This window comes from Furipterus horrens, unplaced genomic scaffold (genome assembly GCF_987537825.1).
Source record: "Furipterus horrens unplaced genomic scaffold, mFurHor1.1.pri manual_scaffold_8, whole genome shotgun sequence".
In the NCBI taxonomy this organism is placed as follows: Eukaryota; Metazoa; Chordata; class Mammalia; order Chiroptera; family Furipteridae; genus Furipterus; species Furipterus horrens.
In genome coordinates, this window is record NW_028327178.1 from 14,748,248 (window position 1) to 14,775,260 (window position 27,013).

The 27,013-nt window shown below is 36.1% G+C and overlaps 1 protein-coding gene across 2 annotated transcripts in view; it reads right to left on the bottom strand.

Moving 5' to 3' along the window:
• Positions 1-27,013, bottom strand: part of DCC (DCC netrin 1 receptor) — a 1,006,514-nt gene that overhangs the window by 379,262 nt on the left and 600,239 nt on the right. For both annotated transcript variants that reach the window (XM_090285089.1, XM_090285088.1), the window contains exons 6-7: positions 15,063-15,217; positions 12,476-12,596 (exon numbers count right to left, since the gene is read on the bottom strand). In XM_090285089.1, coding sequence (XP_090141215.1) covers positions 12,476-12,596; positions 15,063-15,217 — 276 coding nt within the window. The remainder of the gene's footprint in view (positions 1-12,475; positions 12,597-15,062; positions 15,218-27,013) is intronic.

Consider the following 27,013-nt stretch of genomic DNA (forward strand, 5'->3'; position numbering starts at 1 on the left):
AATTTACAATCCAGAATCCTTTCTGTCAAAATGCACTTAAATCACTCTTCCTGGTCTTCCACCTTTTGAAAGCAATGGCTTTATCATCTATTCCATTAAATCAATAATCTAGGAATCATCCCAGGTTCTTAATCCACCTATGCATATTAATAGTAATCTTCATCAAGTGAACATATGTCCATGTTGTAAAGAACTTCTGACGTAACTGCTCGCTCTAATCTATGTGGTGTGGTAGATGGCCTTATTCCCTTATGCCTAGCCTATGAATACCTTCCTAATTAATTTGGCTATTTTCAGTCCCTTATCCTGCCTCTGTCAATTCAGCTACTATCCACACTGCTTCCAGAGTTGTCTTTTAAAAACACCAACAGGAACATGCTTATCTTTTACATCCTAGACAAAAAAGTCCAATGTGTTTGCATATTCAAAAATATTCTGTGATCCACCCCCTGCATATCTTGCCCATTTTACTGAAAAAAAAAAATGCATACTTCTCTAAACATATACTTCTTCTGTGCTGTTTTCCTAGGTTTTGGGTGAAGCATTTCCTCTAACGGCCATTTCTTTGCCCTTTTGGACAGCCTGGAAAATTCATATTCATACTTCAGATCTATCTCAGCTCAAATGTCACATCCTCAATAAGTTCCTATAATTCCCACAGAAAGAGCTGCTTAAGCCTCCATGTGCTGCCCCTGAGTCCTGTATTTACATACTCCTGGGACTCACAGCAATGATTTGTTCTGCTCCAAACTTCCCTATCAGACTAGCAGCTTAAACAACCACTTAGTATCTGCATTTAGAAAACAGCACTACCTTCTGGGAAAATGCTTTATGTACAACTAACTACACACTTGGTATGAGGTTCTGTTGTTATTGCTGTTGCTCTTGATACAAAAAGCAAAATGTATTTACCACTTCAGTCAGTTGAATGTCCCTACAAGTCATGTTATTCTTCTAGGCCAGGGTGTTATAAACCTAACCTCTCTGATCAGAATGGGGCTCAAAAGCTCAGATTAAGGTTCCCATATGAAAAGAAAGCAGGTGGTGTGTATGTCAGAAATTGGACACGGAGTCAGGGGATCCAACGGCTTATGTCCAGGCCGCCGATTCTGTTATCTCATGTTTCTTTCTATTCATGAAATCAGGGAGACAAGGCAAAAGAAGGAGATAAAAGAAGCTACGCAGTATTTTTCTTTCTTTCTTCTTCTACACTGTTAGCAGAAAACCATTTGGATAAAGAATTGTTTTCTCTTTTGAAAGAGTCTATTCTCCTTTTGTTCATTTTCATAAACATACACTCAGTTGACATCTTTCAGAACTAAAGAATATTTTATCTGATTATCAGGGAGATCTTGATTTACACAGGAACTGGGATAGAAAACATAAGGAAATATTGAAACCGGATTTTCTATTTGACTTTCCTACCTTCATAATGATGTATGTTTTATTTAGAGCACTGATCTTTTTTTTTTTAACTTCAAGTGAATTCTCTTATGTTCTACAATATCTAAATTAATAAATATGTTTTGTTGATATTGTCAGGGAAAGTTAAGAATCTATAGATCCTTTATGGATACTGGCCAACACAAAATAACAAAGAGAGCTATGCATAGGACACAGAAGTGACTTAAGTTTATTAATTGTCTTTTTTTTAAGTGAAACTGCATTATAAGCTAAAAACCTATAAGTAGATACTTTGTATAAAATAAAACTTTCTTTAAAAAAATATATATATATATATTTGGTACCTGGAGCCTCTCACTTAAAGCTGAAAATAAAATAAAACAATAAATGAAAGAACATTTAAAACAATAGAAGCCTTGTCATTCTGCATGAAAAGAGATACTACTACCATGCTCCTAAAGCAGAGTTAGACAAAAATAAAAACAAACTAAAACAACATACCAAGCTCTGGTTGTGCTAGAATGTGAGGAATATTAATACAAAGAATTGATCTTTCTTTGAATTGCATCTACCAACTCTAATTTGCATATACTTTTGTGAGTCTCTATACATTTTCTCAGGCTTTAATAAATATGCAATTAATATACCATTACAAGTTGTTCTACCTTAATTGTATTTGATGAGATTAATTCTGTCAGGTTCACTTTCATTTAAGCCATGGGTTCCTGGGTAGCAGAAAGTGTGCAATACTCACATTTAAGATTCTTAAGACACAGCCTACAACTGACCCTCACTTAGCACTGACCCCCTAGACCAATGGACATTCGAATAGAAATTATTTGAGTGGCAAATTTCAGAAATTTTAGTTAATTTCAAACTCTTCTCCTTTATGAATAATTCCCAAACATGTATGACTAGGTTAAAAGAAATATGAAACATTATCCGTTTACCTGACTGGGCTCCATATAGTGGACAGAATGTGGGTGGACAGTCACATTATAACAGAATGGCTGACACAGTAGGTGCAGAAGTCAGACTGTTTGCTAGCTGCATGGCCTTGATAACTAAGTTAACTTCCCTGTTTTCTCTCCCGCAAGTTAGGAAAAAAATATCTGTATTCTCTGGAGAGGAATCAATTAATATGTGATTGCATGCTCTGACTCAGCATGGTGCCCACTGATAAAGACTCCACAGTGTTTTCCAAATCCAGCCCCACCATGCCGTAGCTATTTGATAGTGCATGTTATCTGATCTCTTTGAAGCATAGTCTTCTCATCTGTGAAATACAAATAATAATATATTCTGGACTGGATTACCATAGAAATAAATGGAATGGTGCATATAAAGTGCTTAGCACACAGCATCTGACACAAAAAGCTTTTTGAAAATGCTATTCTCCTCTGTTTTCCTTTTCTTTTGTATTTATATAAATCTTACTCTAAATAGGGTTGATTATAACTCTGTTGACAAATTGTTTTCCATAAGTTAAAATCATGTTTATTTTCCTGTGTTTCTGTTTCACATGAGATTGAAAATACTAAAAATACAAAAGCCTTACCTCCTAAGGCTTTTTAATGGTCCCAAGGGGCAGAGAATGCTCCAAGTCATTTATTTTGGGGCTGAAGTCAAAGGCAAAATCAAACATTTCTAAACCCCCTGCCATGCTTTAGAATATATTGATTGTTGTTTGATCTCTTTACATTTACATATTTTGATTTCTAAAATAAAAATATTGTAATAGGTCTTTTATTATAAAGATAGACATGTAGCTTTAGATTTCAATTTGTTTTAAAAGCTGGGACCCATAGTGTATAAAAAATTATATCCTACTTTTTATATTTCCTGTCATCATTTACATAGCATATATATTTATTAAACTATATATTTATAGTCCATTATTTATATTTTATATCTTATTTATCACTGTAGCATAGCACATACTGGAGAAATGGTAGCAATTAGTTTAACCCTTAAAATTCTAAAGAATGGCCATTCCTATTATATTATCACATTTTAATTTAATTCCCCAATATGGTCTCTACAGAACCCAAAAAACCCTAGAGGATGACAGTGGATAATCAAAAACAACTAAGTGGTATTTCCATTGTATCTTCTAAGCAGATGTTATATCTTTGCATGAGCAGATTAATGTGACCTCCAATACAATATATTCAGCCACAATGACATGTTCTTTTCTGTGCCTATGAGGAAAGGTAATCAAAACATCTCATTCACTAGGAGTGAAAAAGTATTATTTATGTCAGTCATGTCCCAGTATTATATTAACTCTCTCAAGTTTTGTCATAATATAGTCAAAAGGGACCTAGACCATCCAGATATTTTGCAGCCTATTCTCTTTGCCCATTAATCTTTTTTAAAATGATTTTATTATTTATTTTTAGAGAGAGGGGAAGGGAGGGAGAAAGCAAAGGAGAGAAACATCCATCAGTTGCCATTCATGCACCCCCAGCTGGGGATCTGGCCCAGAACCAGGCACGTGTCCTGGCTGGGAATTGAACCAGCAACCCTTTGTTTCACAGGCCAGTGCTCAATCCACTGAGCCACACCAGCCAGGTCATGTCTATTGATCTTAATGTCATCATATTAATCAGAAAAGGAGACAAAATGGCAAATACATGGAAGGATCTGGTAAACACAAGCTCCACAGGCAGAAGACAAACCCTATGAAGATACAGTGACCCATAGCATCAGTAATGATTTTAAGGACACTGGTTTGGGGCATGACAAGATACATCCTATAAATATGGATAAGTTAATGTACCTGATACTTCCAAATGTGAAGAAAGGGTCAAAATGCCTCTTAGGCATTTGGGTTCTGTGGGCAGCACATTATTCTCTGACCTAGGTGCCAGATAATGTACAAAGCCATCACTTTTGAGTGGGATGTCCAGAGGAGAAACAGGTATTGTAGTAGTTCTAGGCTATATTTTTATTAAAGTATTTATTTATGTTTAGAGAGAGGGAAAAGGAGGGAGAAAAAGAGGGATAGAAACATTGATCAAGATGCCTCTCACATATGCTCCAACCCAGGACTGAACCCATAACCCAGGCATGTGCCCTGACTGGAAATCAAGCTGGTGACCATTCACTTTGTGGGACAATGCCCAAGCAACTAAGCCACACTGGTCAGAGCGGTTCAGGCTCTATTGCAAGTGGTTTGCAACTTGGGCTGTACAACCCCAAAGACTCTGTAATATTTGAGGTATTGGTGATAGAAAACATATAGATCTGTGTGAAAATTCTGGCAGGTCCCAATAGAGAAATCACAACACAAACCCTTAGGGTTCTGGTGCAAAGTCATGCCATCTACAGCACAGAATTATGCACCTGTATCTTGATATAGTTATTTCTAAGAAAACAGATTTGATTTTAATGGCCCAGGGGAGGTCTGTAGTGGATAGACTTGTGTACCACCCAGATGACCCTTTCAGGACTCTAGTTTTCATTCCTTCACCTGGAGGGCATGACAGCAGTTGGTGGCTCCACCTCAGGTCACTGCCCTCAGCTAAAGAGAAACACTGCACTCAAGGTCACATTCATCTCTGGGGACAGGATAGCCTGAGGACCTAAGCCAACTTCAAAGCTTTCTGTGGGATCATCAGAGGTCTTTGTCATGCATTGCTGTTCTTTCCAACTGGTACATGAGTGCCATTTTATTGTACTTCTATCAATGTTGATATCATCACTTTGATGATCTGTTTAAAATATACTTATATAATTTTAGCTTTAAATTGTATGTACCACCTACTAAATTTTACTGAGTCTTTAAAATTCTCTAATAACAATATATCAGAGGAATATATATATATATATTTGTGTGTGTGTGTGTGGTATATGTGCATAAGCACACACATATATTATCAGAGGGTGATTTGTAGGTAAAAGGTAAAAATACAACAAGTGCAGGATTGGGTTCAGTGCAAAAACCAAGATTCTTCTTTTCCACTTCCCTCCTATAGATTAAAAATTATATATATATATACATATATATATATATATATATATGTATATATATATATATATACATATACATGTGACCCTGGCTGGTTTGGCTCAGTGGATTGAGCGTCGGCCTGCGAGCTAAGTGTCGCTGGTTCGATCTTCCAGTCAGGGCACATCAGAGAAGGAAAACTCTGACTCCAAAAAACCTCCGCTGCCTTGCGGCATACCTCTTCAGGGAAAAGGCTAAGGGAGTAAACCCTGACAGAAAATCCGGAGCCGGAGTCCCTAAGGCGGTTCGACGTTGTAGTCAACACCGGCAACTCCTGCGGCGCACCTGAAGCCAAGCTGTATTGACTCCGTCTTTCCCTTGGACCCTTCAGCTGCGAAGAGAGGGGGGGTCTGCTGCATGGGCAACAGCAGACCCTCCATATCACCCTGCCCAGGCTCTGTAGCTTCAGCTTCACTGGAGAGGACACTCCAGCGTCATCACAAGATGTCGATTCAACACGGGAGGAGACAGATACCGTGTCACTCCCGAGTTGGACTGCACAGCCATTCTCGGCGGTGCAGATAGACTCTTAAGAAGCTACACCATTGTCTCTCGAGACGGACGGCTGCCGCCACGCCACATATACATGTATATATATATGTGTGTGTGTGTGTGTATAAATGATAACAATCTCTGATGAGTTTACCACCAAAGTCTGATGTGATCAATATGTATGAATCTATCAAGTCTTTCATATTTCATGAATTTACAGTTATTACAGTTTCAGGATATTTCATATTACTGTCGAATTCATTTCTAATTTCAAAGTCTGCCAGACAGCCACATCCCCTCGATTAGTACTGAGCTAGCTTCCTACTTGCAGCCCACGCTGAACAAAGGACAAGGTGAATGACAAGCCTTTATTTGCTGAGAAATCTCTGCCAACATTAAACTGAAATGAGCAAGTCATTAAACTGATACTGTAAACCTTGGAGACCTTTGTACTAGCTGTCATTTTGAAACAGACCTTTCCCTTCACCTTGTCTACAGGGCTGAAAAGCCTAAACTTTGAATGGGCACTGTCACTGAAATATTTGTGTATTATTTTTTTTCATGGAGGATTGAAAAATATGCTAGAAATAAGCCATTGTTCTACCATCACAATAAATGCCTGCTATTTTTCTTGAGACTAAAGAAAACAAGAGAAGACTTTGTAATTGCCAACATTTGTACAGCAATTTACAACTTAAAAATTCCTTCTACATATATTTATTGCACTAAATCTTGGAGCCAATTATCTACTAAGTTTTTCAGCTGAAGAAATGGAGACTTGAAAAGGTTAGACAATATTGTCTAAGATTCTGTTCATGAATATATCCTCTAGTCCAATATGTTTTTCAATCTATATAAGTAAACTAGGGAAGAACATAGAAATTAGATGTGCCCACATCTCATATACTAGATAAATATTATATGGCAAAAGAACAAATGACTGATTTATGCCAAACTTGGGCCATCACTGACCCCTCAGGGCAAGAGTTACTTTGAGTGTCAACATTTCTCTAAGAGAAAGGAGATTTTGAGGTAGAAAATAAAAGAAGGAGACTTTGAGGTAGAAAATGAAAGATCAAGACTCTCTCTCTCTTATTTTTAGCTTTACCTTGAGAAGCAAAAATAATTTTTCAGTGGCTTGAATAAATTCACAGCCATAGATACTGAAGTTAATAACCACTTAAAAAAATTGGTTTTGTATCCTATTAGCTATAGTTAATTACTAAAACTTGCAAGGGAAAACATACTCAGAAAACCTATGAGCTAGAAGTATGTTGCAAAAATACCAAGTTGCACTTTTACTCATTTAGACTCAATGATGGAATTCTAAAGATAATTTTTTAGTTTCAATGAAAGCCTCAATTTGTGTGACTTATTTCCCTGTTTGGGTTCATCAAGATACTGGTCTAGTACATAGACTTGACCCTTCTTAATTATTTACAGAGCTAGGGTAACAACTTGATCCCAGGCTAAATATAATTGACCATTTAAATCTTAGTGATTCTTCTCCTATTAAGAGACAAAAATTCAACTTAATTGGCCACCAACAACTGAGACCAGATTAAGAGGTATATCTCTTTATCTTTATATGCATTATCTTTTATAGTTGCTTATATGCTATTACACTGACAGATTAAATTCTAACAGATCTTAAAGTGTTGAGACCAATTGTATAATTTTTCATCGATTCACACAATTCCAATTGAAGTTACCATGTTAAAAGTCAACATTTAATAAGAAAACACTATAATTAGTTTCAGTTAATATACAATTATATGGGTGTACATAAAAATATTCCTCTTGTCCATTTGAATTTCAAGGTATTCTTCTCATATTAATAGGGAATAAGTTACAAAAACAGATGCAAATGATTTCTGATTTTATGCCTTAATGTTCACACCCAGACTTAAATACATTTGTTAATTTTAAGCTCTATGATATACTGCCTTAATAAAATGTTTAAAATTCAACATCATTTTAAATCAGTAATCTTTTCCAGGGGAAGAGAGCTCACATTTTTCTAAATGCCTAACCAATATACTCATATTTCCCTTTCTAGAGTGGGAAACCCTGCTTTGTTACAATGTTGAAGGAAGAAATCAAAACCGGCATTAGAAAAGAGTCAATATTAACATGACACATACCCTATATTTATTCTATAGAAGGCATGATATGGTATCTTGCACAAAGCTACATATAGGAAATGTTTATAATAGAATCTCTCCACTTGCAATCATGCAGCCTTTTATGCATAGTAGATATAAAAGATATATTATTTTTTTCTCACAATAACTTTATTCCATCTTCATCCATTTCTGTCATTAAATTTAAAATATTCCAGACTACATATGTCACAACCGTAGCTGCATTCCCACTTCCCTGTCCCTTAACTTTCCTGCCCAACAATTAGGTGTTTCTGCTTTGTTTCCACAGTGGACTATGGCCAAGAAACTGAATGGTACTCAGCAAGCAGAACCAGGAGAACTAACTCAAAGATAACTGATAGCTTATATATCTATGGATCTTTTCTGTCTTGCTCTTTATACTCTGTATCAGTCCCAGAAAATCACTAAGCCCTCCACCTCCACCACCACCTCCAGCTACTAGAGAGTCTTCTTAACTTAATTACCACCTATCCAAAATCTGGGTCACTGGATCATCACCCAAGGATAATTAATTCATTAGCATCTGTTATGCCAACCAGATTCTAACTTACTGCTTACCTGGCTTGCAAATCTGTCTACTGAAACTTCTTATTCTTGTGACAACTAACACGTTATTCTAGACACTTTTTTGGCTAGGCTCTTCATTGAATGGTGGACTTGGAGCTAGAGTTCATCTCGTTTATTTGGAAAGGACATATCTTAACCAATGGCCCCTGAACAAAAATAAATAGATAAATCAAACAACAATAGAACTTTTCCTCAGCTTTTATAAGAGATTAATAGACAATACAAGTGATACAAATCAGTTAAACTATTTTAACTTGCATGCATCACCACTTACACAACATAGCCAAGTATTTTTTGTATATATGCAAAGTCTTCATAAATGCTCAGGAAGCCACTGTCTGTGTGCAGGTGGGTATGTGGGAGGCATATAGAGAGAGACAGGCAGCAGTCTGAAACTGCATATGGTGTTACAGTGTTAGTATATACATGATTGATAGAACTTCCTATACTATAATATATTTTTCAATGCCAGTGAGCTTCTTTATCTACCCAGAGGAAAATCAGCTATATCTCTCACATGCAAAAGTGTATCTATTTCAATATTTTTCCCAAACTAATTTTCTGAAGAGAAAAATAAATCCCTAACTTAATTTAATTTAGTAGATTATGTTAAGTTCCTAATCACTACTTGCTAAAGGGAAAATAGCAAACTACCTATAGAAGACTTTGTTGAAATTTCATTAGGCTCATATGTATATATGCACAAGAGACCATGGTTCCCAGCGGCCAAGGTGTGTGCTTCAGTAGAAAGTAGATTGCAATGGGTACCAGCAAGACCCCAGCCACAAGCCTGCAGACAGGCCAGAACTGAACAGATGAGGCAGGTTATGGGTAATGTGGGCCCACAACGTGCCTCAAAATAAACGGTGGTTGTTTATTGTTAAAGCTGACACAGAGAGGACTATATTCATCCCACCACACTCAGCCCCAGAATTTACATCAGAGGTGGCCTCACTGCCATCTGCACACACATCGTCTCTGAGGAATCGGGGAGGCATTATCTGAAGATCTGATTGGATAAGCCAGGGAAAAGCAACCCATCATTTATAAGGGGGACGTGTGAGACAGTCACCATGGGGTCCTGTCACGCTTTCAGATTTTTGTCTTTATTTTCTTTTACTCTCATTCTCATCCAATGCCAAGTATAAAACACACTGACCAAGAGTATAGAGTCTACTGACAACACTTTACCATATAGATAGGAGAAGAATGAATTATCAAGGTTCCCCAAGGCTTATCCTAGTGAGGAGGGAAACAATGTTTCTGCCCAGGGCAGCCTCGCTCTGTTATGGTCACAAAGAACAAGTGAACCAGGGCCCAAGTGGAATGCAAGATACTGCTAACATAGGGCTACCTATTGGTAATGTGTAAGTTGAATACTATATTTGGTTTATTAAATAACCCGAACTAGTGGAATGTTATAAAGAAATAGTTCTACTTTCTCCTTGCATTTACTTTCAAAGACACTGTCAGATGAATTTCATACCCCTGACAGCTACTTGCGATACACAGACACACACAGAAACACAGACAGACAGACAGACACACACACACACACGAAATCTAAATCAGTCATTAAATAATGTTCACTTTACAGTTTCTCTTTATGTCCCAGAGTAGGGCTGAGACCAGAAATGGGGAAGGGATAGTGGGACTATCTGTCACCTGTCTTTTCAGTCTCTTGGATCTACCCTCCCCCGACACACACCTACTTATGGCTTTTCCAGGGTCAGAGAGGATGGATTTAGAGTAAAGAGACAAAGGCTGTTTTTCTCAACTTGTGCTCTTAATAGGTGACGGTCATGGGAGGTTTCTGCACACTTCTCCTTTGTGAGGCAGCTCGTCTTCCCGCGAGGAATCCCTCACAGGATCATCCCTGAAGCAGGCAAGGGTCCGTCTGGCAGGCCATAGACACCGTTTCCCCCGTTCAGCTCCACCCTGGAAAGTGCCCCTCTAGCCTTCTGGTTGGATTAGGCTCAGCAAGTGAGACCTCTTGGGCCGGGTCCTTTCAAAATGACTTCAGTTCTGCTTTCTCTGTGTGAAATTCACACCTTTTTTCTTCCCCAAAGTGAAATCAGAGCTTTTTCCTTTTTTTCTCCCCAGCATTGTGGGCAGCTTCAGGCAGCTTTCAGTCAAAATAAGATGTTGTTTCCCATTTTTGCAAGCAGTCTTAGTAACCACACACACACACACACACACACACACACACACAATCTGTCCAAGGGGTTTTCTTACTGTCTCCACAACTTGACTTATGGGGGAAGAAAATACTAGGACAATCTCTGATCCTATGAATTCCAGCACTTTAGACAACCCTCCATCCTTATGGGCAGCTGACCGTAAGATGCCCACTGGTACTCTTTGGTCAGTTCCAAAAAACCCTAAAAGAATGCATCTCGTACTTCTCTTTAGAAATATTGGATTACTTACCTTGCGTTTTCCTCAGCTTTATGGCCATAGCTGAACATCATGTTAACTAGAGTTGTCTTGCTCTGTGACTTGACTAGCAGCCAGTATTAGCATAAATGTGGCCCCCTTGTCCTTGCTAATGAGATGACTCATGGTTTTTAAACCATGGCTCACAATAGAGACCTTGAGTTTAGGGATTCCTTTTCTCCTACTTATCCTTTACTGTTTCAGCCGAAGAGAATGTACTCAGTCACACACATGAAGTCACACTTACACTCAAAGCACATTACACGGAGAGAAAAGTAGTGTATCAGAGAAACTGGTGACCTCAAACAGAAGTTAATTATCCCTTTTACTCATCTGGGACTGTTACTTTTTTTGTTTCAAGAAAGAAGAAAAGAGAAAGTGATCGTTGAGAGCATTATGAGAGTCTGAGATTCTTCAGATAACTAACTGATTAGAGATGCACAAAATATAACATCTTGATAGCCACTTAAATGGTTGAAGCCAAAGAAAGACTATGTCTCATAAATTTTGGCCACTTTCTATTAAACTGACTGCAGGAAAAGGTCAAGACAAAAGCGAGTCATACAAAGAAGAAGAAAATTGGACTAAAAGACTTGAAATTAATTAATAGATGATATGAAAACTTTTCATAGATGATATTAATATTTTAAAGTATTGAAATCTGTATAAACAATGCTTTGGTTCCTTCTTTTAGAAAAGAAGAATAAAAAATGTGTCCTTCTTTAGTGTTACAACATTTTGAAGCAGCTAACAAGTCTGTTTGTTTTTTATCTTTGTTTGTTTTGTTTTGTTTTGTTTAACTAATAGGAATTGCAGTGTTATGGGACTATTACATGGCATAGCTAATAGAAATTTATGCTAATTTTGAATATGCTACTATATTAAACCTCCAAAAGACTGTAGAATAAAATTAAAATTTTATCAATTATTGAAAAAGGACAATTATCAAAATTTGTTTTAAGAAAAGGAAAAATATTTTTATGTTCAAGGGATTACTTCTATTTTTCTACCAAGTTCCACTGATTCAAGACTATATACAAGTATATATGTATACATATATATGCTCATAAATGTGTGTGTGTGCTATACACACACACAAACACATAGTGCTATAAAAACACTGAGAAAAAATGGCAGGTTTATAATGATGACTTATCTTATGGGGTGGATATATATATATATATATATGTATATATATATATATAGATAGATAGATAGATAGATAGATATTTTACTAGAAAAATATATAACATCAGTACACAAATTTGTGATTTGATTAACTACGTAACTACATAAGTTCAGACGGACTTTGGGAGACAGGGGAAACAGTATTGACTTTACAAATAGACCATGACTGACCGTAACCACAGGACCCAGGGCAGAGCTCCCCTCATCTTACCAGGCTTAGGGACAAGGAGCTGGACACTGGTCTGGGCATTCCCCGCCTCATTTTCAGCCACACATTGATAAAAGCCTTCATCTGACTTTACCACTCCAAGGATACGTAAGTTGCTTCCTTCCTAGAGAGAAGAAAAAATAAGGAAATATTTTAATAAGCAGCAAAACTCAAAGTGATAAAATGAACATAAACCAATTTTAATAAAACTTCACACAAGAAACAGGAAGGGAAATGGTGGGCATCCCTGGCCACACAAATATGTTCTGTTTCACCTGAGAAAGTCTTAGGTTCCCAATACTCTGCTAAATCCAAGGGCATCGATTTAACCTAGTTCTGCAATGAAAAATGCACTCCCCAAAATACACATCGTCAATATCTAAATGAGCAGGAAACAGAACACTCTCCTGTTAGGTATGGAAGAAGCAAAGGTCAGCAACAAAAGAAATCTCATTCTTTTATTTGTTATTGAAAGCAGCTCAGTTTCAACAGCTGCTGGAGGAAAAACAAAACAAAAAGAAACAAAAACACCCATCTTTGCAGCTTCTAAAGGACAAGAAATCTAAGTTAGATATTTTCTGGAATTGTTTATTAAGAAAAATGTCTGGTGGTTATAGTGGGCATTTTACACCCCCAGCATCTGGTTATAAGGCCAAAATGTTTCACCTTTTGTAATCAATCAATTAAATACAGCAACACTATTCTTTTATATAAAATGAGCCCCTATCTTTTTCCAGGTTGGGTGATAAAATGGTCTAGAGATAGCATTTAATTATACTAACTCAGTTTATCTTGATAAGAATTAGTTCAGTAAGATGTGTTAAATCACTTCCCCTGAAATCATTAAGAGATAAATATTACCTCATGGGGAATTCTTAATTGTTTTAGTGTCTTGCAGTCAACTCTCAGCCGATGTAAAATTCTTTGATAAAGCTGACTAACTTCTAATTAAAAATTCTCACATAAGTTACTATTTGTACTAAATGTTCTGTGCATGCAACAGACAATGGCTCTCTGATTTCTGGAGCGACTGGGGAAATATTTTTAAGCACAATTTAATGTGAATAGCACTCCCACCATACATTTTCCTTTTACCTTAAGAGAAGAAACACTTAAATAGGTTGGCTGTAATGAGTCATGCTGGGAGAAAGATTATTCAAACTGTAGAAAAATATAAATGTTGCATTTTATCATGTGTCCTTAAGGGCACTAAGCAATTTCCTTTATGTGTGAGTAGCATATATTTTAGGCATATACAACAAGTTGCCCCATGGCAGGTCATTTTTAATTCAGTGGTGGTAGAAATAGCACTGCTCTTAAAGGAATGAATGGATTTGTGTGGCATTCAAAAGTTAAAATCTGCTCCTTTAGTCTATTCCCGACCAATTAAACAAATGCAACTAAAAGTGACAAATGGTAAGTGGTGATGACAGTGATCAAGATACACTTTATGGATTTATTCCTTACGAACCCTCATCATCTGACATAACGCAGGCACAGAGAGACTATGGAGGTTCTTGCGAGTTGCCTGGTCATAGAAGAGGGATCCACATCGAGAAGCAATGCAAGGCCACAGGGGGGGCTTGTGCCTAAGTTCACAGGGCACCTATGTTCCCGTCTTGTTCTGTCAGGAGACGTGGCTCCGAAGATCCCTCTTCATTGACAGGGTCATGTCTGCATCTCAAACATGAGATGTGGACATAAAATCTCCTTCTTTAGCTGCAAAAGTTCTTTACTATTTGGAAAGTGCTTTTCATATTTCTCATATGTTCATATAAGTGAATTGAGAATCTTCAATGCTAATGTGCACCTAAAGGAAAATGTTCACAGAGGATTTTCAAATGAGCAAAGAATTCGAATGGTAACAGCCAAAAGAATAATGATAATGATAAGTATTGAACACTCAACTATGTACTAGGACAACAACTCAGTGAATATGATACCATTATCCCCATCATCTCCCATAAGGATAGGGGCAGAGAGTATACTGAATCTTAGAGTAAACAGGGACTATTGGTCTTAGCTTTAATTCTTTCCAATGTTCAAAATTACAAAGCAATGCCATTATCAACTCTGTCTTCTCACTACTGCCACTACTGCCATCACTGCCCCCATCACCACTCTCATCTAAGATCAGCTGGTCCTATCTGGAAGAAAGGCTGTCAGAATCATCAAGGTAAGAGTACCATAACCATAAGTAGCACACCTTGTTGAAACTTTATTATAATAGGCAAAATTCACAGAAGTGACAGATTCCTGGTTTCATATAGTCTAGAAGAAGGTTCTAAACTCTGTTCTCCCAAGAGTCAACAATGAGAATAATTGGAAATATAGTCTTAGGTCCTCTCTTTTTTTCTTTGTTTAAAACCTGGTCTGTAAAAAAAATGAAGGGGTTGCACTGTTTGATCACTCTTTTTCAGCTCAAAAATTCTAAGTCTAGAAAATCATTGGCTTTATTAGAACAATTTTCTTAAAACATCATAAAAATGCACAACAGGGACTTTCTTCCCAGGTCAGGGAAACAACTCAAAACATAGTAAGACAGTGAATGGGGCTGTAAAGCTAATATGAAAAAAAGAGAGATAATTACCACTATCTGAAAATAATCGCTAGGAATGACCACATCTCCATTCTTCATCCAATGCACAGTGGGCACCGGCTTCCCAGAGACCGCACATTCAAACTCAATATCCATACTTTCATAGGCATAGAGGTTGGAAGGATGATTTAAAAACCAGGGCGGAACTGCAAAGACAGAAAACAAAAGTGAGTGGGTGGAGATGTGAATTTGCATGCCAAGATTTTCACTGAGTTAGAAACACTGCTCTGGGATAGTAAATATTTGTAATTCAAATAAGTCCCCTAAACTCTTAGTTTGTTATACAAGAACTACTACAGAACACATTTATTCATCTATCACCTCCCACCACCGCCAACCGCAGTTAAACAGTTTCTGTTAATGGTGTTGCCACAAGAAAGGAGAGAGAGAGAGAAAAAACACACTTTGGGAAAAAATAGTACATAGAATAAACATTTTGAATATCTAAGTATTGTATTTGTATACAATTGACCTACATAAAGGGCACTAAAACAGTACATAAAGCTTTGAAAACTATGCTGATAAAGTAAATAAAGACAAGCAGATAGGACTGAGGCAACTCTGAGTAGAAAATAAGAACGCTTATTGTTCTTGTTATTCTGGAGTTCCATTAAGATTTAGTTAATGGGATGGATGAATTCCCTGTTGAACCTGGCTGTGGTAATAGGGAACAAAAAAATGACTGTCGTCTTTACTGTGGACACATACCTATTGTTCTAGCAACTTGTATTATTATTTTCTCAGCACAGTATGTGGTATATTAATTTAATTCAATGTCTTAATTAACATGACACTAGTTACTCTATAATGAAAATCTGCAATTGAAAGAAAATTACAATTATAGCACACCTTTGTTAATGAATCTCCCAGGCTTGGTCTCTCAAAACTCTGCCAAGCAGAGAAATTTTTTAAAAAGTAATGCTCATCTTCTTCCACTGGGAATCTTACAGTGATGTCAGAGTTGAATATTCATATTGCCTGAGATCCAGGTTAAATGCCCAGTGAAGTAGCAGCCTTCACCTTTTTTCACGTAAGACACAGATATGCACTTGTAGTAGCCATCTTTCAAGTTAGATCGTATTTTTTTGTCATTTTTGTTGTTATGCTCGATAGGTAAAGAGTGCCAACTTTTGCTCCTTTGAGTAACCACCATATTTTGCTCTTTCCAACCATGATCAGCAAAATGCACTGATGTCAAAATGAATTTATAATCTTTGATGGGAGAGTCAGCAGAAATTACACTCTTTGTTGGAAAAGCTAGCAGAAAGGTCCCAAGATTCAAGTTCTAGTGTTTCTACTTAATGAGTTTAGAAATCTCAGTCACTATCACACATCAGGAATGGGACTACACCTCGTGTTTTCAAAAAATATATATATGCACATATTTCCTGTTTTGGGACATGTCACCTCCAGTCATTAGTACTCTACATGGTAAGAACAAGGATGAATGATTTTTCTTCATATCTCAGTGCCTAGTACAGTGCCTCTTTCTCAACACATGCTCTACAAAGAGTCGTAACTGATGCTAGTAAGAACTCAGGCAAATGGAGACAACCAAAGTGTCCCTCAGCAGATGACTGGATAAAGAAGATAAGATACATATGTACAATGGAATGCTACCCAGCCATAAGAAATGATGAAATGTTGGCATTTGTGATAACATGGATGGACCTGAAGAATACTGTGCTAAGTGAAATAAGTTAGTCAGAGAAAGCTAAGAATCATATGATTTCACTCACATGTATGATGTAAAACTAAAACACAGAAGCACAGACAACAGTTTGGTGGATACCAGAGGGAAGGGGCTGGGGGAGTAGTACAGGGAGGTGGGCACACAATTCAATGTACAGATCATGTATCAGAGAAATGCACACTTGAAACCTATATGATCCTATTAATCAATGTCATCCCAATACATTTAATTAAAAAAAAAAAGACTCAAGCAATTAAAAGTAAATTTTCACCCTTTGCTATGGTCGCATTGGTATAAGATGATAAAGAAGAGTTTAAAATGTCATAGAAACAATGTATCTACAAAATAATATTATTTTTATTGTCCTGGAAAATACAATGTCAGTGAATAATGAGGGGAAAAAAAGAGCAAAGAATGATGTAGCATGGCTAGTTGGAGAAAAAACTGGGTGTTTGTTATTTTGGATAACTTTCAGAAACAATTCTTAAAGCTCTTCTCTGAGCAAAAAGAATTAAGATACTTACAAAGCTTGGGAGGGGGTCTTAAAAATATCTAAATATATAGTCATGGGTTGGATTAGAAATTAGGTAAAAGCCTTGGATCCTTGCTATTAAATAATGTTTAACCAAACTGGTATCTGATTTTCTCAACTCATCCATCCATGGATCCTTTATAAAACCTCTGGCTCAATTTAACAATGATACCTGGCCCTTTTCTAATCCCAAATCTTTGCTCACTGTATTTCTCCTCCTGATCTCTTTTCCATTTCATCTTGAGTCTAGACATCCTACCTACTCTTCACGAATCCATTTCTCCAAAAAGGATGTCCTGATTTTCTTTTCTTGTAAAATTTTATCTCCTTTTAGAAAACATGTGGTATTTATTTTACCATTGCTGTAGCACTGGACATGGTTACCTTAGCAGGAGTTTGTAACTCCTCAGGGGAAGAGTCTCTATCATATGAACATGAAAGCAACATACTGCTTACTATAATTTTGATCATTATGCTATTCTGAGAGAACGTGGATAAATGAGGTTTACCCAGGTTTTATCTTCTTATTTGATCTCTTTGGCTTTTTCTGTGATCAACAGGCTAAGATCTATTCATCCTATTTTGTGATTGCTCCCTGGTATTTAGGACCAACATATCATACCATGTTACACCTTTCACAGCTCTGGAGAGCTATAGGCTCAATACAAATTGAAATTGGAACTAAAGAGTGAACATGGCTTATCAATGGCTTTGGATACATTTCTCCAGCATTTTTCTAATCATGGATCCCTGCATGGAGTTACGTTCCTCATGTGATATAATTTCTATTTATTCCCTGAAAGGAACTCAAATACCTCCTTTTACTTGAAATTCTGTCTTTCATGAAGCTGACACTGAATTTTCCTACTCCTTGTAGTGCTCTTTCTCTGTGCCCAATTTTTATACCACTTATCATTTAAGATATCTTCCACATATATAATTATTTACCAGCTAGACTATGATTCCTAAAGATAGGGCCTGAAGTATATGCTTTTTTGTTTAACTCCCTTTGAATATTATATAGTGCCTTCTCTCTTCCACTCTGGTAGAAGAAATGACTTCACTACTTTAAACAGTTTGGTGGGCAGCAATTTCTTAATGACCTAATAAAGATAGTTTCATGAATTTTCAAGTTTATCACATTGTTCCATTTCCATAATATTAATCCTCTTTAGAAAACTGATTAATATACATGTACATGGCTACAACAATTTCAGACAAGATACTGATTTTCATTATACTTTCCTACTTTGGATAAAATGAAATTCACAGCTAAAAATAAATTACTTACATTTTTCATTGTTATTATATTACAGTTGTTTCAATTTCTCCACCTTAGCCATCCTCTACCTATTTCCATCAGATCTTGGTTTCTCAGGATCTTCTCAAGTACTTATAGTACATATATAGATAATTATTTTTATTTGAGAGATGAAGGAAAAAGAAATAATGACTAATAAACAACAGAAATACAGAAAAATACAACTGTATTTTTTAATGTGCTTATTATACTTAGAGTTCACTAATAGATGGAAAATACCCCTCAACTATAATCATGAGAGTTGTACAATTACACCTTCAATCTGTGTAAAAGTTTTCCTCTAAATTTGTTTTTCTAAGAAGTTTCTATGCTTTGACAGATCAATGGAATTTTGTAGAGTAAAATTTCTTCTGTGATTTCAATCCCCAAAGTTAAAGGACTTGGGAGAGTCCTGTCTACGCAACCTAAATAGTACTATGGAATTTATTTCACATAGTAGATGCCTCATAAGTATTTTTAGTAACATGCCATACTGCTCCCTAATCTTATCTAGACTTATCTTCTAATCTTTTTACTTCTAGATAAGTTATTTAGCTATTCATTTCCAGTGATTTAGGCACATAATAAATGTGGGTCATTTTACAACAGTGCCTAATATACATAATTATGCTCTCTGTTATTACCTTGACTTTGAGAAGATTCTGTACATTCTAAAAACCTACCACAGCTCTTTGAAATTGCAAAGTCATGTTTAAAGTCATGCAGATGGTTTCAATGAACAATAGGCAGCATAAATCACTCTCGTGAATGATAAAGAACCAAGGAAAAGAACTAATCGGTGAGATTTTATGAGGAGGAATCTAAAAATTGTGTGATTCTTGGGTGGCTGCATTTCTACCCTGAGGACATGGAAGGGCAGCTTGTTTCCCTGGAGCATAACACCCTTCTCTCTCTCTCCAGGCCCTTGTGTTGAAATCGCAGCCATAAACTTATTAGTCTTCTCTTGTATACATATATCTGAAGAAAGTAACTGCACCAAATACCTAAAGTCTAGTGGCTGGCAAATTGGGCTATCTCTGTCTGCAAAACAATGGATTCTTTTAAGTTCAGATAAGTTATAGACAGATTATCAACAGATAATTTCACTTTAAGAAGCCATAGTTTCATATGTAATCATATTCATATTACTACAGAGGAAACAATTTGGTATTGAATGTAAATTGAGAGAAAATGTGTCATAGGATGGAAACTACCCCACATAAATTCAGGCTTCCATGTTAAACACACATGAACTAAATCCTTGTCTATGGAATAACGTTTCTAGTGGACTGCTCAATTTATAGATCAGAAATTGTCCTCTCATTTCATAGTTTCAATTCTTCCTGTACCAACTGTTATTGCCCAAGCAACTTGCTTTTAGGTAATTTGATCACTAAATGCATCATCCTCCTTTCCTTTCTCTCTCTCTCTTTTTTTTTTTTTTTTTTTGAACAGGTGCTGTGTAATGTATCTCTGCCCAATCCAACATTTCTCTCCAGGCTTATTCTTATGTGACAAGTAACTTGAAATCTGCTGAATATTTCTCCCTAGTTTTCTCTTTCCTACCTACACACCTGTCCTCCCCCATAGGGTTGGTTGTTGAAATGTGCATTTCATTCTCTACTTAAATTGTCTCTCACACATACCTGTCTGTACTCTCTTAAAAAATTAGGTTGCGTGAAGATGGGTTCTACCCTTAAATGACTAGGATGTATTCCATATTGGAAATAAAAATGCCCTTAAGTCTTGTTCTATTAATATTGACTGGGGCTGCCATTGCTGTAGGAAACGTGGTTTTTTAAGCTATGAATTTTATTCTTAACAGTTTCTATTCAAAGCGGTATTTCAATATTGTTTGACAGTGATTGTTTCCAGAGAGAACAGGGAAGAGGATGTTGTTTGGATCCTGGTAATACTTGCCAGAATGTGCACTACTTTTTTCCTGACATAATGGTAAGCTTAAATGGTAAATATATCACTACTGAGACTACACGACACGGAAGCAGGTGACTCAACAGCAATTTATCCTATTGTGGCATCGATCTGAATGGGAATCCACTAAGCCATTAATTTCTTAAAGTCAGGGTCTGCTTTATCTATCTTGGTGTGTTCAAGGCCAAGCAGGGGATAGGTGTTAATAAATATTTATTAGATAAAAAGGCATGGGTGTGTATCAGTCTCCATAGACTAAACTCTTGGGATTCAGTCATTTCCTGGCTTCAAATAAGTAATAGCTGTGGAAAGCTAGGCGAGGAATGCATTAAAGACAAAAGCATGTACTTTTTCCATATAATTAATGCTAATTACAATAATATAATAGAGAAGTATTAAACTAAAAGCCGTTCTGCCAATATGGGGAAAGGTAATATATCAATCACCTTAGAAAAATAAAATTTTTAAATCTTTTGATTTTATTCTCTATGTCCCATGAGTACCTCTTTTTGTGAGCACAATATGCCCCCTAAAGTTTTTCCTACTACCTAAAAATTCTTGTCTGTGAGCAATGGAAAGTATCTCATCATCAGCCTTTATTTATTTTCAAATCCTTTATATATGCTTGAAAATGATTTTAGGTGTTTCCACACAATTGTCTTTGTCTAGCTAATTCCATTAGCCTTCCTCAGTTCCAGCTATTTCTGTAGTCAGGGTTGTGGCTTTCTAAATCCAAACTCTCTTTAATTCTGGAGCCTAGGACCAAACTGGAAGAATAATGTTGTGACGCTCAAAGCAATGATAAAATATACAGGAGAATTATCTCAAGGTTCTCATTCTATGTTCCTACTTTTGTTATTGCCATGTGTTTGGAGCCTTTATTTGTGTGCTATCAATAGTTTAGTTATTGGCAACTCTCCAACAATTGTTTGTGTGTGTGTATGCATTTCTATATGCTTCTACATAAGCTATATGGTCATAGAAGCTAAATTTAAAACATCATCCATACATATAAATACACAAATACACATCTATACATGTATAATTTAGACACATCTTTCTTTGTCCAATTTTTAATTTGAGCTATGAAGGAATGGAAAACATGTTAAGAGAAACAGGATAAAAATGTTAACTCATATCTTATAGATTAAGAGAACTAATAACTATATAGAACTTATCCAGTTTCTAACAGTACATACTGCCAAACGTGACAGATATTATTTTCTCTTAGTCAAATGTTTCTAGCATACCCTCTTGGTATTTGAGGTAAAAGATGTAGATATTTTAAAAGTCTAAAAAAATGTTTCTGTTGTGCATGAAAGCTATTTCTGTGTATATTTTAATGCACATTGAAGAGGTGCAATAAATTACTTTAGAAAATTCATTTTTCAAGTTGCTTGTTAGTACTGCAGTAGATGTTCTATAAGGGAATCCTTTAGCACAATGAGCTGAGAAGATAATGAATCTAACAGATTACTTATTTCCATTCCCAAATACCTAATAAAATAAAAAGTAAATCTCAGTGCACACACACACACACACACCAAACACAGCAACCAAAGAAAAGAAAATATAGTCAATTACAAAAAATAGACATTTCTGGAGGTCAGCAGAAAGGCAGAGTAGTATTTAGTTCCTTATCTATCTTTAAACCCCAGAAAATTGTCCCAAAGATTGGGGAAAAGGCTAAGTATTCTCAGCAACACCTCAAAACCTAAAACAATGAAAAATCTATAGCTAGCCTCGTGTTTTCCCTTTTCCACGTGAGGAGAAGTGGTAGTGGCTGTTGACGGGACACCCATGAAATGAGACAGAGGTGAAGGCACTTGGGCTACCACTGAAACCTGAGGAAAAGCCCCTCCCTCATCGAAGAGATTAGGAGATGGTGCCAGTCACTAAAGTGAGGGCTTCTCAGAGAGGTTAAATGCTTCTTAAACTGACCTCACTCCATGACCTCTCCTGCAGGTTATTTAAAAAATGCATAAACCTGAAATATTCAGCCTTCAAATGGGAGAAGGGGTCTTAGGAAGGGTGGTGAATAAGTCTAGAGGTAACTTCTACTACATTACAACAAATGGTGTCTGGACAGAGCCACCCATATGTGAGCAAGAATATGGAAATATACTTCAGCCAACAATAATGAGAGAGAGAGAGAGAGAGAGAGAGAGAGACAGAGAGAGAGACAGAGAGAGAGACAGAGAGAGAAGGGAAGAAGAGAGGAAAACAAAGCATTCAATCCAGAAGAAAATAGAAGGATAAAACAGAAGGAATTTCTCAAGTTGCTTCACACAATAAATTCATTGAATTTGAAAATAGATTAAATAAAACAAGAGGTCAAAGACTAGATAATAACATAACCATAAAATGAAAGGGCGGTAGCGACCTAAGAAAACAAACCTAGGACCAAAACAGCATCATTAGAGAGCCAACACATAAACTAGAAAGCACAAGTATCAATTAAATCAACACCACTAAAACTCAAATTACAAAACAGAGAAGACTTGAGATAATCAGGGAATGCAGATGAAAAGGCAAAGGGACTAAAGTAATTAGGGCAAAGCTTGCACCAGAAAAAAGACAAGCAAAGTCGATGTTATATTAAAATAGCTGGCATTATTGATGTAGGAGGCCCATATGGGAACAGAAGATACATTCACAGATTGCAAGACTATACCATGGTCTTGGGAATCTGAATATATGATTCTTAATAGTGAGACATACATCTCAGCTATTGAATCTGGAGAATAATGAATTATTTGAACACCCAGACAGAAAAATCAAAATCAAAATACATCTATGAGGGTTAAGAGGGAATTGGGTTTCCATATAGTGAAATCCAATCTCAGAAGACAGTGGAACAATATTACCCAAGAATATTATATATGACTATTTATCTACAAAACCACATTCTCAACTATGAAAGTGCTCAGAAAATATACCACTTCTAAAATAAATCTGACAACAAAGTCTAGGCAATTAATAGTACCATCAAAATAAAAAGTTAGGCATTGTGATAAGAGAACAGATGATAACTACAGAATACATTTCTATACAGAAATAAAAGTAAACACAATGGAAAAAATGGTTACCGAAGGGAATTCAATTGTTATCCACCTGAACAGGACATAACTAATACCATAACTACCAAAATCAGATGGTGGGGAAATGAAAAAGATAAATAAGAATGTTAATCCTTATTATGAAAGATGCTTTATAGTGGGAATTACATCAATCATGCCCTTAAATAAAAAAAATGAACCTAAAAAGGTTTTAAAAAGTCTTTAGTATGATAATATTGTTATAAAATGTATTTCTATTTAACCATCCAACTATTTAAATAGGATATATGAAATGTTGAAATTCAGAAGATTTTTAATTCACCTGGGTTATTTTCACAGAGCTAAAAGATTGACTTTTCTAAAGCAATTTTAGGAACAATTCTGGAAGGAAATATTCTAAGATGTCACAGTAGTTATAGATGTATGGTTATATCTCCTTTCTTTTTTTTTTTTTTTTTTTTTTTTTTTTGTATTTTTAAAATTTCCAGTGATTAAAAAGATATTCCTGAAAAATCTGCCTCCTGGGAAGGCTCACCAGTGCAGCATTAAGTAGAAGAGCCCACTTGAAATTCTAAGAGCTTGTGTACACAGTACATAGATCTAAATAGCAGGTAAACATATTTGCCTTCCTCTCCTTTTTCTTTTATCATTCTTCTCCACTGTGACTTAGAAGAATTTCAGAGAAACTCTGTTTCTGGTGACAAGATCATACAAACCCTTAAGGGAAATCATGTGGAGGAAACAGCAAAGCAAGGTTTTCTACCTCATATTTGATGAAGGGAGACCATATACAGGGTGAACTGGGAAAACCTCCAAATAAGAAAAGGCAGAGTCTTGCATTCTTGACTCCCAGTTCTGACTCTATTGCCAGGCAGATGATAGACATTGAGCACCTAACTTAACTTCTCTCGCCTTCAAAGTGTTAGTTACTTTGATAATTTAGGAGATTAGTCTGGAATCCATTTGTTCAGATTCTTTGGAATGCCTTCATTGCTGGGGAGGAGACGGTTGTGATGTTACTCTCCAACCCATTAATACCTTCAAGGACAGAGCACCATGTATACAGTTGTGTGTATACTGAGCTTCTATATTGAATTACAGCTGCATCAGAACATCCTCTGCAGCTAAAACAAAAAAAGTAAATTAGCCCCAAGATTTTCCCAGCTTTAAAATTCAGAGTCCAATGCTGGTTCTGCACGAACAGGTTATATAGAGTTGACATAAAAAAAAAAGGAAAAATAAAATTGTCAGTTTGCTTTTTGTCACTAAAATAACATTTACCTAGAATTACTGCATTGCCTGAAATAATAAGTAACAACCGAAGTCTCTCATAAAAATCAGAAAGTGACTCAAAGTCAGGTCAAGGGTAATTAGTTCAATGCCTTGCTGCAAAATGACAGTATTCCTTCCATACTGACACAAATTACTTATTTCAAGATTAATTAGTGAAAGAGTGCTTCTAGCATTGATTATATTCCAATTTTGACTCTCTATCTGCCTTTTGCATTCCTGCTTTTGACCTCAAGAGACCATAGCTATCACACTACAGATAAAACCAATCTCCATGGTAATTTCAGGGCTTTAAAAGTGTGGATTACAGAAACCATGAAAAAAATGTATGTGTGTGCATTTGCACACACATGCACATGAGAGTAAGATTTATAAAAGCTCACTACATGGACAACTCATTCATAAACTTGAATGGCTCTCATATATAGTAAATGAAATTAATCTTTGCATGTAATTCACAGTGATAAATTAGATTTAAATATTCAGAGTATAAGGTTTATTTTAGTTAAAAGAATTGGTATCAGCCCTGGTCAGTGTGGCTTAGTTGGTTGGACATCAACCCACAAAGCAAAAGGTCACTGGTTTGATACCCAGTCAGGGCCCATGCCTAGATTGCAGGTTTGATTTTATCACCAGTTGGGGCATGTACAGAAGGCAGCCAATCAACATTTCTGTATCACATTGATGACTTTCTTTCTCCCTTTCCCTCTCTAAAATTAAAAAAAAAAATTAAATTAAATTAAAAAAAGAACTGATGTTAAATTTAAAAATATAATGTATTAAGAACAAATAAGAGAGGCATGCATTAGATTAAAAACAGCAAGATCTACTACATATTTGCCAGAAATTTACATCAAAAGAGATTTAAGAATGTTTATTGACTGCTAAGAATTCCACTCTTAGACCCCTTTCTAGATCTTACTTTAGAGGACTCTGCATATTATAAACAATCACAGGACAGGTAGCAGCCAGTTACTTGAGGGGTTTAATGCCATCATAGAACACTGAGTAGATGGGGTACCATGAAGGAATAGCAGGAGTGGATTCTTATTTGTCCACATAATTGATCATTTGCTAAAATTTGGTAGTGGGAAAGTTAAAGTAGAATAATAAAACTGCCAAGACATGCATTTTGGAAATACAGCATCCGAAACGAGACTTTGCCATTCAGTGGTGTAACAGATTTCTCTTAAGAAAAGTCAGCTTGGAAGTTAAAATGTTAGGCAAATCCTTTTCAAAATTCTCCTTTAGCGAAGAAAACTCATAAAGTGATCTGAAGTTTCTGGCTACTCAAAAGGACAATTTCAATGGTTATGCTAAAGAGTGCTTTGCTTATTCAGGGTACTGTGCTTTGAAGAAGAAAATGGCAAGTAAGAGGTGATCTCCAAAGTTTTGTTCCTGTCTTCTTGTTTTTTGATCTCTTTCTTGGCATTCTTACCTCCTGAGCCTTTCAACTTTCATCTCAAAACGAGTGGTCACCACATTTAATCCTGACTTATCTCATGAGTTTCAAGTTTGTAACTAATTGGTAGCTGTTTCCAACTCTGTTTCTGTCTACCACTGGCCAGCATTACTCATTTTCCCTTAGGTGTTCCCCTCCCACCCCAGCATTTATTACAATGTATTTTCATGGTCTATTTCTTCTTTGTTCTTTTCCCCACTAGTTTACTAGCTCCTGGAGGGAAGAAATTATGTTGTTTATTTCTATATATGTAGGTCTGGGACCAAATTCTATAATATAGTAGCCTCATAAAGTTTTACTAAATTGAATTGGATACATATTTATAAAGCTTTAGCTAGCATACAACTTGCTTGTAGTGCTTTTAAATATGCAGACTCTTTGGCTCCACAGTGGCCTGCTTGTCATGGGACCCAGGAATATGTATTTTAAGCAACCACCTCTGCCTAATTTTTGGTCTGGGGAGTTCTTGGATCATACTCTGAGAAACCCTGGTTTTGTGGAATACTAATAAAGCTGAATTCAACTTCTGGTCTTACTAATTATTTAGTATTGTGATTAAGTATCTCATTTGTATAATAGGCTATTGTATGGAGATTAGTGAGATAATAAATGGGAAGCACTAAGAACAGTGTCTGGCACATTGTAATTGTTCAATAAACTGCAGCTATTATTAT